Source organism: Phyllostomus discolor, chromosome 2, assembly GCF_004126475.2.
Source record: "Phyllostomus discolor isolate MPI-MPIP mPhyDis1 chromosome 2, mPhyDis1.pri.v3, whole genome shotgun sequence".
Lineage (NCBI taxonomy): Eukaryota > Metazoa > Chordata > Mammalia > Chiroptera > Phyllostomidae > Phyllostomus > Phyllostomus discolor.
The window spans coordinates 176,460,722-176,475,328 of record NC_040904.2 but is presented as its reverse complement, the minus strand read 5'-3'; the positions used below and the strand labels follow the sequence as shown (position 1 = coordinate 176,475,328).

The 14,607-nt window shown below is 37.3% G+C and overlaps 1 protein-coding gene across 8 annotated transcripts in view; it reads left to right on the top strand.

The window, feature by feature from the left end:
• Window positions 1–14,607, top strand: part of BICD1 (BICD cargo adaptor 1) — a 175,682-nt gene that overhangs the window by 127,932 nt on the left and 33,143 nt on the right. For all 8 annotated transcript variants that reach the window (XR_004901624.1, XM_036019183.1, XM_028532247.2 and 5 more), the window contains exons 5-6: window positions 7,582–8,676; window positions 12,658–12,809. Coding sequence is in view for 7 of the 8 variants with exons in the window: in XM_036019183.1 (XP_035875076.1) it covers window positions 7,582–8,676; window positions 12,658–12,809 (1,247 nt within the window). In the remaining variant the exon portion in view is untranslated. The remainder of the gene's footprint in view (window positions 1–7,581; window positions 8,677–12,657; window positions 12,810–14,607) is intronic.

Genomic DNA, 14,607 nt, shown 5'->3' with positions numbered 1-14,607 from the left:
CTTACAGGGTTTCATCTATGCACGTAAATTATGTTTTCCCACTTACGGGTATTTACTTTATTTGGTTCTGAAATGGGAAAAAGAAATCTATGTTTCTGCCTTGGGTATCAGGAAAGTCAGGTCAGGTGAGTTGCTTTACTTCTCTGAGATACATCCATGAAGAGAAAGGTGATAAATTAGTCACTATGAAGCCTTTGTTGGAATTGTGTAGGGGCGCAGAGAGAGCCCCTTCCTCCCGGTACTATACTGCCATCTGCTGGGAAGTGGGAGTAATATGAAAGTCTAGGACAACTATACTTTGTTGTAAACAGTGCCCCCCCTGGCATTGTGTGGCGTACAGCCTGCAGATAATGACACTGACGCCCTGGGGAGGAGCCCAGCCAACCCTCCTTTGTGGAGTCGTCATCATGCCGACTAAGTGGGATGGTGAATATGAAACTAGGTATAAATCGCAAAATTTGTAAGTTATTGTACTGGAACTACCCATCAGTTTTTGAGGTATCAAGAAGGTTGCCACTTTCACTTTATATAAACAGCCAATATATAAAGCCTAGAAAATATAGGAAAAGGCAAGGGATGGTAAGTCTGTATCTATATTTGGGGGTGATATTTTTCCCAAAGCAAATTGGGGTGAGTATTTTACTGAACTGTATTTCTTCCTAGTTTATGCAGTAAACTACAGGAATATTTTAAACTTAGTCAGTCATGCTAACTTTCACATAGCACAAGTGCATATGAATTTAAAAATATATATAAGAAAATATTTTTTTGAAAAGAACTTTAATTTTTTTTTGAATTACAGATTGCATTCAGTATCATTTTGTATTAGTTCAGGTATACAGCATAGTGGTGAGACAGTCACATACTTTATACAGTGTTCCCCTCTGTATTTCCAGTACCCACCTGGCACCACACATAGTTATTACAATATAATTAACTGTATTTCCTATGCTGTACTTTACATCCCTGTGATTATTTTGTAACTACCAATTTGTACTTCTTAATCCCTCACCTTTTTTATCCAGTATCCCAAGAAAACATTTTATTCATCAGAAGAGTCTCAGCTTGACAATAGACCTTGATAGCAAACAGCTCAATTAGTACCATTGTTTATTCACTAAGAGACGTTATTCAGGGTATTTTGGGATAAATTATTTTGTTTTTTTGGTGCCCTCAAGTCTCAACTATTTCCAATAGATTATAATTGACATTTTCCAGTAACAGTCAAGTAACTTAATTGGTTTCATTAGAATGCAAAGAAGTAGATCCTGTCTGGGAAAACTAAATTACCTAATCTGTTTAAAGGATTCTCTATGCTTCTGCTGAAATTTTTAACCTTGGATAAATAGCCTCTGTTTAACTTCACGTCAGAGAGAGTCAAACTAAGCAGGAGAAAACTTTGGATTTTTTCTTCCAGTATCACTCTAGCTATTTAATTTCACATGTAATGTGAGAAAACAATAATGCTTCTATAAAGCAGAAATTAATATTTTTGTTGTATACTGGATGTAGAAGAAATATTGATATTGTGTTTAGATCTGCCCTGTTAAAGGCAATTTTAATTTTTTCTATAATGATGATGGTAAATAGTCAGTTCGCTATATGACCTACAAGAGTTCAAAGCAAATTATTTATATTTACCTAATTGGTTGATGCAACTAGATGGGGTAGATAAGTACTATTATCCCCAGTTTACAGATGGGGAAATTGGGGCACAAATGTTATGTTATTTGCTCAAAGTAAAAAATCCTAAAAAGCGGATTTGCTACACAGAGAGTCAAATCAAATGTCATCTCTGCTTAACAAAGACTCAGAATATTTATGCAGTATAAAATTAATGAAAACAAGATTGGTCAGTTACTTGTTTTTAAAACTTAAAGCGATAAATACAATGTCCAATACAAAGTTGACAAGTAGTTAAAATATTACAGACTTTGTAGTTTAAGATTACATTTAGAGCTTTATAACCAGACATACTTCTCAGAAGCCTTACTTTCCTACTGTATTTCACCAAACATAAGAAGAACGTCTGTAAACATAACAACCGGGGGAAGGTTCTGTGTAGATTTTCCTAAGAAGAGCTCTATGGAGATAAAATTCATAGAACATACAACCCACCTATTTAAAGGACAGACTCCTGTGGTTTCCAGAACATTCAGGGTCACACCACCATGAGCATAGTCCATCCTAGGGCATTTTTATCACCCCAAAACGAAACAGCGTACCCATGAGCAGCCACTCCTTATTTCCCAGAACCCTCCAGCCCTAAGCAACCACTAAAATTTACTTTCTGTCTTAATAGGTTTGTATATTCTGGACATTTTATATAAATGGAATTATACAATATGTGATCTTTTGTGTGTGGCTGTTTTCAGTTAGCATAACATGTTTAAGGTTCATCCGTGTTGTAGCCTGTGTTAGTACTTCATTCTTTTTTATTGCCAAATAACATTCCATTGTATAGATAGACCACATTTTATTTATTCATTTACCTATCTATTCATTTGTCAGTGAGGAGCATTTGAGTTGTTCTATGTTTTGGCTATCATGAATAATTCTGCTGTGAACATTCATGTACAAGTTTTCTTGTACACATATGTTTTAATTCTCTTTAAGATTGGTTTCCACAGCGGCTGCACCATTTTGCATCTCCATTGGCAGTGTATGAAGGTTTTCACTTCCCCGAGTCCTTGCCAACACTTGATATCATTTGACTTGTGGTTGTAGTCTAGTCCAGTGTAATGCCGAATGAAAGCAGCAGGAGCATTATTCTTTGTCTTGCTGTTGATTCTAGGAGGAAAGGATTCCCCATTAAGTATGTTATCTGTGAGCCTTTTGTATCAGATTGAGGACATTCTCTTTTATTTCTACATTTATTGACTATTTTCATCATGAAGAGGTATTGAATTTTTTCAAATGCTTCTGAATACATTGAGATGACCATGTGGTTTTTGTCCTGTATTCTACTAATATAGTGTATTATATTTATTGATTTTTGGATGTTGCATTTCTAAGATAAATCCCACTTGGTTGTGAAATTCTTCTTATATGTTGCTGGCTTCAGTTTGCTCTCATTTTGTTGAGGATTTTTGCATCTATATTTATAAGAGATAATGGTCTTTAGTTTTCTTTCCTTGTTATGTCTTTATCTGGTGTTGCTGTCAGTAATACTGGCTTTAGAATAAGATCAAAGGGTCTCCTTGCATATGTTTATGTGCATGAGAAAAAGGGGAAAAGGGAATTTTCCTTTCACCACACTCGCCAGGATATATTCCTTCTTTCCCAGCTGCTGGATTCTCTCACCTAGCATTTTGTAGTTCTATGTTAAGCTTCTTTCACAGTTCTCTTTTGTCAGAGCACAGGTATGCATTGCCAGAGATGCTTCACTTCAAGTAGAGAAGAATGCCTTATTTATTTCTGAATTCTCTTTATGTACATTGATACTAGGCATACCATTACTAGAATCACATGAGTCATTCAAATGTCAAATGGAGAGTCACGTGACCAGGATAAAATATTTATGGAAATTAATAGCTATAAAATAGCTTTGTTTGTTTTTCCTGTAGAAGTTCCAATTGAATGTGCATATTTTGGATATTCCTTTTTGTGGTTTTTGTTGTTCCTTCACAAAAAAATCTATGAGTTTTTAATATGCATAAATATGTTTATTGAAAAGGTAATAAATGTTCAGTGAAATTAAATGTAATTTCTATGGGACACAATAACAATGACAATAGTAGTGAAGGTATATTGTATACTTAACACTGGCTAAGCCATTTACAAATTCAGCATTCAGATTTTCCAGCCATATGACCAGTCTTACAGTGAAAACTCAAATCCTCAGTTCCAGATAGAAGATAGAGATTTTAGAAAGAGAAATAAGGCAACTATTCTTAGTCACTATGGAAGATTATAATTAACTCAGCAAGTCTCTCTTGGATAAGTTCACAAATGGAGATTAAAATAACACAGTTAAAATGTTTAGTAATTGTAATTTTTAAAGTGCTTGACATTTATTAATTCAAAGCACAGTGTACCTATAATAGTTTAAGCACTGCTTTCTAAAATCCAAATACAATTTAAGATACTCTAAGCCTCAGTAGCTGAGAGAAAATATAATGCTGGAGTTTTATAGAATTATCCCCCCCCCTTTTTTTTAGTCAGACCAATCTTAATTGTGTGGAAAAATGAGTGTGTGTGTGTGTGTGTGTGTGTGTGTGTAAAAAATTAGGATACCATTGCATATTCAGGTAATCTCACCAGAAATGTATTTACTTGTGGAAATTAGCCCTGCATGTGGAGCATGTAGGCACACAAAAGAGACAATGTTCTATTTGATGTTTTCTGGAGGTGCTGTTGTGAAGGAACTGATAGACTTACCCTTTTAGACTTCAAAAATGTTATTTTGTTTTATTTTATTTTATTTTATTTTACTTTATTTTATTTTATTTTATTTTAATTGTTGTTCAAGTACAGTCTTCTGTCTTTTACTCCCATCCCAGCCCACCCACCTGGCCCTCCCCAGCTCCCTCCCATGTCCACCCCCCCAGTTTTTGTCTATGTGTCCTTACACTTGTCCCTGTAAACCCTTCCCCCTTTCCCCTGAAATTCCCTCCCTTCTCCCCTCTTAGACTTCAAAAATGTTTATGTTCAATACGAATTGGCAGAATATAGATCAAAACTCCCCTGCAGGCATTACCTCATTCATTATAACACTTTTCTTCTAAAACAAGCTTAAGACACATTCAGTACATTTTGTTCTGGTCCAATTTTTATTTTATTTTATCCAATTTTATTCAAATAAGCTTTTCCTGTTAAAGGGCTTTTTGGGAGTAGCTTTGTCTTTTGTAATCATGTATACTAATCAAATGATATTTAGACTTTTCAGAGCAAATTCTCTTAAATTTCAAAAGAAAAGGAAAATGAAACTCTGGAAATAACCGATTACATTGAGATTGTATATAGTACCAATAATAGAATATTGAGGAGATTTTTCTATCCCTTCTATCAAAAATTCAAAAGATTTGGCTTTTCATCTAATACCATGTTACATAATACCTGGGTTTTCCCTTAAAATTATTACCCAATAGTCTGGATAAATCCATTCATCTTTAGCTGTAGAGATACAATCTTTTACAGCTAATGAAACCCAATTAAGTAGATTTGTATTCAACTATATCCCAACTCTGAAATGAAAGAGTTGCCTTTGCACACAGATTCAAATTTTTGGAAACTGTTTGCCACATAGAATCATTTTGGTCATGGGAATTGGACCACAGTTCCCCAAACGTTAACAACAGCCAGCATAATACTTTGAGCATTAAATTCACTAGTGTCATAATCAAAGTGTCATATCGTGACATTTTGTGCTCCTTTTATAGATTAGTAAACTGAAGCTTGGCCAGAGTCACATGGCTGAGTAAATGTTGGTGCCGAGGTTGCCTCAACTTCTCTGATGCGGGAGCCTCAATTCTGTTTTGTTTTGTTTTTACCTATAATACTGTTCTTTTGAAATATTTTGGTTTCTCTAGCCATAATACATAACTTCTGTCATAGATAAGAGCAGACACTATGTCATAAAAATCAAAGCTACAACTTAGGAGCCTGCCTATAAATAATAATTTAAAATGATAAAACTACATTTTAAGTTCTAATATATTAGAATCCTGCTAATTGGTTTCCTGTATTGACCACATAATACACGCAATCCTTGCTTTGCATGTTATTATGGAAACATAAATATAATTAAGCAAGCTGAAATTATGCAAAACAAATTTATTAATGAGAAAATTACATTGAAACATTGGTTATAAATGTATAGGGAAATGAAAAATATAGTAAAACTACTCAGAACACTGTAATCTAAATATTAGGAAACTTACCTCTGAAATAAAAATTATCAAAAATAGTTTCAACTGACTTTCTTCTCATGCAATAATTTATAATACTGAGCAAGAATCTTTTTTATGTCTTGACAAATTGTCATACTCCCATCTATGTTTAGATCAGCTCCCAACATTTTATCCTGTGCACTTCCAATGTCTGAAAATATCTCTGAGAGTATCTTTAGTATGCTGGTGCCACTTCCTTTAGGATATTTTCATCCTTTTTATAAATATGACTTTTTTCATTTTTGATATGTTCTTTGCCAAATTGCTTTGGCTGTGTATCTAAAATCCTTCAAATATCAGCAGTGTCCACATTCCCACATTCAGCTATTTCTTCTATAACTCCATTTATGATTGATTCAAATTTCACTTCCAACATTTTCACTCTATTTCTCTGTTGCCCCCTTTTTCCCCTTCTTCCCCTCCCCTCCCTCTCCCCTTCCCTCCCCTCCCCCTCTCCTTCCCCTCCCTCCCCTTCCCTTCCCTCCCCTTACCTTCCCTTCTCTTCCCTTTTCTTCCCTTCCCTTCCCTACCTTTCCCTCCCCTCCTCTCCCCTCCACTCCTTCCTCCCTCCCTCCCTTCCTTTTTTCTTTCTTTCACCAATTCCCTCTTTGGATTATCTGTTTTTTGTACAACATTATGTGGGTTTACCACTGTGGGACAAGAAGACAGTACAACTACAGACTTTGCTGTCTGTGAGTGAACTAAATAACAGATACACAGTGACCAGTCACTGAAAGTCTTTGTATGAAGTCATGTGATTGACTTCACTGGTCAGGACATTACTACGTAGTAATTTTATAGATTGAAGTGACAAAGTTTGTACTTTACATATAATAATTGTTTACATATAATACCTGTTACAATTACACTGTAATATTATAATTACATATAATAACTGTTTGCTACAGTTATATTGGTCACTGAAATTTACACTGTATTTTACATTTACTCACAGTTAATGTATTGATCTTTGAAATCTAAACTGTATTTTGTATTTTAACTAAACCATGGTCAATGAAATCCATGCGTATTAGAACCTTGCCAAGTGAGGCCTGGCTGTACATGGTCATTAGATGAAGGATATCAAGTACCACAGGGATCATAAAAATACTACTCTACTGTATTATAAATTGATGGATAGATATCTTCTAAAGTAGTATGCTGGCTAAAATAAATATTAATTACATTTTAATAATTGATATTTATTATGTATTTATAATCATTTTACTTGCCTCCTAGAAATTTAGAAGAGTTTAGAAAGATACAATGTATGACCCAGTCTAATGTATTATACAGTCTAAGACTCTCAGAATACAGACAACAACAAGTACTGTCTCTTTTAAGTCATGCTATAGTTTCTGTAAAGTGTTAAAGATAAAAATAGGATTTTTGACATCCTAAAAATAGGATGTTTGAACAACATTCAAATTTTATGAATTGATGTGTATAAAGCATGAGAATTTGGATGGGTAAATATGCATAGCATAATTCTTTTAGAATGATTTACTTAGAGTGATTAACTTACCAGAACTTCTGAGATAAGAAAACACACTCCAGTTGAATTTAAAATAATGGCGACAGTGGCTCTTTTGCATTTATCTTACATATATACTTGCCTGACTGTGAATGGATTCAGTTCATCAATGGCATTGCATCACAGTCATTCAGTGACTTTCTTTTGCTGTTGCAGGTAGAGCGAGAAAAGGCCATTCTTTTGGCCAATCTCCAGGAGTCACAGACACAGCTGGAGCACACCAAGGGGGCGCTGACAGAGCAGCACGAACGGGTGCACCGGCTCACAGAGCACGTGAATGCCATGAGGGGCCTACAGAGCAGCAAGGAGCTCAAGCCTGAGCAAGATGGGGAGAAGGGCCGGGACTCAGGGGAGGAGGCGCATGACTATGAGGTGGACATCAATGGCTTAGAGATCCTTGAGTGCAAATACAGGGTGGCAGTAACTGAGGTGATTGATTTGAAAGCTGAAATTAAAGCCTTAAAGGAGAAATACAATAAATCTGTGGAAAACTATACTGAAGAGAAGACCAAGTATGAGAGTAAGATCCAAATGTACGATGAGCAGGTGGCAAGCCTTGAGAAGTCCACCAAGGAGAGTGGAGAGAAGATGGCCCATATGGAGAAGGAATTGCAAAAGATGACCAGCATAGCCAACGAAAATCACAATACCCTTAATACAGCCCAGGATGAGTTGGTGACATTCAGTGAGGAGCTAGCTCAGCTTTACCACCACGTGTGTCTGTGTAACAATGAAACCCCCAACAGGGTCATGCTGGACTACTATAGGCAAAGCAGAGTTACCCGTAGTGGCAGCCTGAAAGGGCCCGATGATCCCAGGGGGCTTCTGTCTCCCCGGTTAGCCAGGCGGGGTGCGTCATCCCCGGTAGAAACAAGGACCTCCTCTGAACCAGTTACAAAAGAAAACACAGAGGCCAGCAAAGAACCAAGTCCAACCAAGACCCCCACCATCTCTCCTGTTATTACTGCCCCACCATCATCGCCAGTATTAGATACCAGTGACATCCGCAAAGAGCCAATGAACATCTACAACCTTAATGCCATTATCCGGGACCAAATCAAGCATCTGCAGAAAGCTGTAGACCGGTCCCTGCAACTGTCTCGTCAAAGAGCAGCGGCACGGGAGCTGACCCCCATGCTTGATAAAGACAAGGAAGCCTTAATGGAAGAGTTCCTCAAGCTCAAGTCCCTGCTGAGCACCAAACGGGAACAGATCGCCACGCTGCGGGCAGTGCTGAAGGCCAACAAGCAGGTGATCTGATTCTACCAACCACGCGTGCTAGCCAGCGCTCTCCTGGCTCATTTATTCCTTAATGTTTTTGAGTGTCTGCTATAATCAGGATGAGGGTTCATATTCCTGGTCAGTGGGGGAATAAGAACTTAAGTCCCAGTGCCAGATCAAAATATAGTAATTATTATTAGTTCAGTGAATGGATGAAATAGAGTAACTGTGCTTTGGTAGGTGGAGGTAGAGGTGAGGATAGAAAGGCCATTCAGGTGGTGCGTGAAGACAGGAAATGGAGGGATGGCAGAACAGTCTGGCCTGGCAGTTTATACCAGGGAGGTACAGCAAAGAAGACACCCTGGCAGGCTGCTGGAGCCAACAGAGGGGAGTTCTCGGGAGAAAGTGAGAGAGAGAGAGAGAGAGAAACAGAGGAAGAGATTGAGGTAGAATGTGCACTAGCTCTACCAGTGACCACGTATCTGAAATTTAGGTTCGGTTGGGATGTTCGCTCACCAGGGTCAGAGCTTAAGCAGTAGAAAATTCTTCCTAACCATAGATCTCGCCTTCAGGAATAAGTAAGTGCTACCACAAGGCCCTACCGGACTAATTCCTAGGTTTTGGTGACTGAATTTGTTTTCTTTCCTCGAGCTTTACCTGAGTGGCGGTGCTATGAAATATAGACAGGAAAATATTTATGACCTTGACTTCTCTGGAAAATGAACCTTGAAAGGTACATTTGAGAAGGGTGCTGAAAAAGAGTGTTGATAAAGAGAAGCAATAAGGCATCAGATACCCTCTTGCGAACGTAAGCACGGTTAGTGTCAGAAAACGAGGGTGAATTTCAGACTCAAGAGTTCTCTATTTTGCTTTTATCTGGGGGAACCACAGTATTATTTTGTCATCTATGGTACAGCTTTCTAGCATCTTCACCTTCAGTTCCCACAAACCCACTGGTACAATTTGGAGGTTTATACCACAATAATATCGACTGCTCTGTAAACACTATCAACATGTTTTAGATAAATCTAAGGGTAAAAGAGGACCTTATTTTGTGCCATTACTTCAGAGAAATAGAAAAAGATAGGGTAAATGCAGAATTTGGGAGAGATCTGACTCCAATGGGACGTCAAAATGAAGGAACTTGTTACCATAAATTTTGCTGGAATCCAAAGACGCAGTGGTTTAGAATGGTCCTAAATAACCAATACCATATTAGATAAGACTTAGCCTTTACCAAGGATGTAATACCCTGGGCATTCTGGGTCAAACCATTCAGATAGCTTCTCTGACTTCTTCCTGAAGGTTGAATATTATTAACCTAGAAACCTAGATCGATGAGAATGTCAAGACGCATAACCGACACAGAGGTTAGATAATAAGCATGCTTGATCAGCCAAGAGAGACTGATTTGTGAGCAAGTAATCACTGGTTACGTATTTCATGGCAGGCAGTACGCAGGATGAAAAAAATAAGTGACCAGTAATTAGTAGCAGTTCAGTGACGCCTATAACTAACTGTTTACAAAACGGTACATGTAAGCACTTCGGAACGGTATAAACAGTGCCATAGGAATTAGCAGAACAAAGCATTCTTGGCTGTGGCACCATTTGTATCATCCCCTTATGGGCTCAGTAAATTAAATGAAATCACATTTCTAGCCATGCATTTAGTTTACATTTTAATTAAGCTGGGCCTATTGTTGTGATGCTCGTGTGCCGTAAATAGTTTCAGCTGTCTACAGATGATACCCATTATATTTATACACGGTGGAATGTTAATTTATATTAAGACTAAGGTGAGACTTCTGTGGTATTGGAAAAAAAATTTTCTATTTTAAAGCAGTTTTCTGCATTCTCTATAGAATCTTTTAATATGCTCTAGGATTTTTTTTGTAAGCACAGTGTTTTCTGATAAATAAGCCAATGTTTATGAAGTACCATCTGTGTACTAAACTGTGCTGGATGCTAAAGATGCAAAGAAGACTAATCCATATCCATGGTCCCTGCCCTCCAGAAGAGGACACACAGACCAGTGGGGATGTCAAAACAGAAACATCATTACAGTGTGATGTTATTTATACATGCTGTAATTGAGTTATCGGAACCTTGTGGAGGAAATAACTAATGTCTTTTAGAGGAGTTGGGAAAAACTTCCAACAGTTTTTTCCAGTAGTGACAAGGAATTATTCTTGTGTCTGTTCTTAAAGGAGAAGGAGCTGTTTTCTAGAAGAGGAGGAACTAATTCTAGAGAGAAAGAACTGTGGGTGGGCAGTAGAGGCACAAAGTAGAAAGATACGTTCAAGGAGTGGTTTTGAAGGTCTCTGTTGCTGAACAGAAGGTTTAGAAAGCAAACTGGGGGGGTGTTTGAAGAATGTGGCTAAGGCAGACGCCAGGAAATCTGCTAAGGGGTTATAGACAGTTAGAATTGATTCTGAAAAAGCTTTGCACAGTCTGTGGACAACCAAATCTACAAAGCTGAGTCCTTTGGGGGCAATTCTCACAAATAATAAATAACTTCGTACTTTTGTTTTAGATTTTTTTTCTGTCATTTACCCCCTCCCTGTAGTTAAATGACTAGTGGCTCCATGTGCTTACAAATTTGTTACATCTACATTTTCACAACTTAAACTGAACTATTTGTTCTAAATGACTATGTGTCTGATTTTTCTTTAATTGAAAACAGCATTTTCCCCAAGTCAACTCCAGCATTCTGGATAATTTTCTGAACTTATAATATTTCTAAAGATTCCACTAAGTTATAGCACTGCAGGACATATGAACTATTTTTAAAATAATCTCTCATTTTAATTTGAATTTAAATTCAATCATAACTAATAAGAAACTGCTTTGGAATCAAAATATGAACAAACTACTCCACCCCAACATTGTTTTAATTTAAAATGAATCCGTTTACCTCTATAGAAGTTGGCACTTTGCATAAAAAAAAAATTGAAGCTGTCCATTTCAAGCATAAAAAGAAATGTTAAAAACCAGGGTCGTCTTCCTGGAAAATCCTATTAATGATGGAATTTTTCATTAGCAAGGGGCGTTTAAAAATTAGTATTGAATATTTTTACACAGCCTGAAAATTCTGTAGTTAACAGTTGGTAAAAGTCATGTGTTTCTGGTTTGGTTCCAGTGTGCATTCCACGTGCTGTGCGTCTAACAGGCAGTCCCGAGATGTGCATTCGTTTCACGCACCCATCCTGGCAACAGTCCTGTGTCTTACTTCTGGCTGTGTGTCAGCCTTGTGCTCAGTTTGGACCACTCTATCCCCAAAACCTCAGGCTTGCCCAAATCCCAAATTTGAACACGTACTTCAGTTTATTCAACATTTGGGAATTTTTGCATTTGTGGAACTTGTAAATAATTAGATTTGACTATTAAAATTTGATTATTTTGATTTGATTATTAGATTATTAAAATTTGTTAAATTTGACTGCAGCTGTGTGGACAAATATAGAATATCATTGTTTTTTCCCATTTTTTCTTAAACATAAAATATGGATTGATTGTCATAGACACATGTCATATAAGTCGCAATGGCTTCATCTTTTATTATTTGTTTCAGCCCCCAAGAGCACAGGTGACACAAGAATATATGAGTTCTTTTGTATTTCAGTAGGAAATAGGGCTTTCCCCCTAACTTCTCCTTGATAAAATTCTTCTTGTATAGTTTCAGTTTGGCTTCCTGAATTCATGCATGAAAATACAACACTCGCAACATTCTGCATTAATGTTTACTGAACTCTCACTGCCTGAGCTTCTCACTGTCTCTGGCTCATAGCTGGCTTCTCGGGCAATTGCACCACATTACGGATTCACAGCACGTTTTGATTTTAAGGAAAACTGCCTTATGTCCAAAGTACATACCTATATTTATATAAAACTTACTCAATGCATTTTACTCCCCTTTATTAAAGAAATAGACCCAGAAATAGGCACAAGGAAATCTGTGATAGATTTTCCTGATATGAAAGCTGTAACCATTGTGATTTTTCTGCTTTAGACAGCTGAGGTGGCCCTCGCTAATCTCAAGAACAAATACGAAAATGAGAAAGCAATGGTGACTGAAACGATGACAAAACTTAGAAATGAACTGAAGGCTTTGAAAGAAGACGCAGCAACTTTCTCATCCCTGAGAGCCATGTTTGCAACAAGGTAATCATTTTATCTCCCAGGGGCAGGTGTGGTACCTGGGGAAAAGACTTTAAAATACTCCTGTGTGTCTTTGTGCATCTTGAGTGTGTAAGCTGTGAAGGAAATACAAGAGACTCCATTCTGACCGATCTAAAAGAAGACTTTTTGTGCTATCTTCTGGAGCCCTCTGCTGGGCACACTGGATCTGCAGTTCCTTTACATAGATGCATTTTAAAATTAATACAGTATTGTTTCTATATTCACAATAGAGCTTATGTACCCAAAAGAATCAGAACAACAAAAAAAGCCTCCAACAAGGGGGAAAACCCTACTTGCTAAAGTTGCTAAATATTATTATGACTGAAATTGGTTATACCAAAGCACATAAAAGTGCTTATCATTAATATTGTATGAGAAAGATACCATCGAAATGAAGATTAATATTCATGTTATCAGTTAATGGCTTAGACTTTAATACACTGATGTAAATATAACATAAAATGTAATTATATCACGAAATTTTTCACATTGTCCAAGTAATTAATTACGTACATATTAGCTACTCCCTTCCCCACCAGTTTCATTACTAGGTGCCACTGTATTTTGTTTTTACACTTGAAATGCTTATTAAGAATCTATTGATTCAAGGCATTCAAAATCCTGAAATGTTCAATATGTGACCATTTTTGCTGTCACAATTTATTGCCAAAATAAAAAGTGATATGTATTTATATGATGCCAACTTGGTACAGAATTCACAAAGCATAGTTCTGTAAATAACATACATGGAGCTGATACAAGTGTAAAACAAAGTCCTTGTAGAGGAGCCTGGGAATCTCTCCAGCTTTCTTTGCATGTCAGGAGAGAAGGCTCAAGCTTATACTTTGTGATTGACTCAGTGAGGAGGCTGAGTGCCTGAGGGCCCCCAGGGGGGTGGGGGACCTGAGGGAACTGGCTTCTGGGTCTCTCCAAGCATGCTAAGACTTTGGGGAGTAGAATGCATCGCCCCTGGCCCCGAGGGGGGAGGCAGCATGGAGAATGAGGATGGTGCACTTACCCCACACTGATGAACGAAGTCAGGAAAAACGAATTTCCTCTTTGAAAAAGAAATCAAGGCCCTGGCTGGCATAGCTCAGTGGATTGAGCGCGGGCTGGGAACCAAAGTGTCCCAGGTTCGATTCCTAGTCAGGGTACATCCCTGGGTTGCAGGCCATAACCCCCAGCAACCTCACAATAATGTTTCTCTCTCTCTCTCTCTCTCTCTCTCTCTCTCTCTCTCTCTCTCTCTCTCTCTATCTCCCTCCCTTCCCTCTCTAAAAATAAATAAATAAAATCTTAAAAAAGAAAAGAAAAAGAAATCAAAACACTTTTTAAAGGGACATTTAAAATCTCAATCTGGTTTACATAAGAATTATTTCCCCCAAGTAGTGCATTTTCACAGAAATTTGGGGATCTTGGGGTATAGTAATTGCCATACTCTATAGTATTTTTAAAAATACTGTTATCTGCCCAGTTAAAACAAACCCAGCATCCTGAAATTCGCATTGTATTTTACTAAGCCCTGAATTTTCTTATGATATCCTTACTATGCTTCTTGACGTTCAAGGTAAAAAGAAAACGGGGACCCACCCAGATCTCAAGTTCTTTCCCTCTAGGGTCTGTTTTTTCTTTAAAATGTCACAAGGCTTGTGCTGATTTCCAAGTGTGCACAATACATCTTGGATAACTCCACCAAGTCATTAATGATCTGTTGGTATATGAAGAATATTTGTTACTATCTCAGTGGGTAAATAAACTCAGAAAAACTCTAATTATGTGC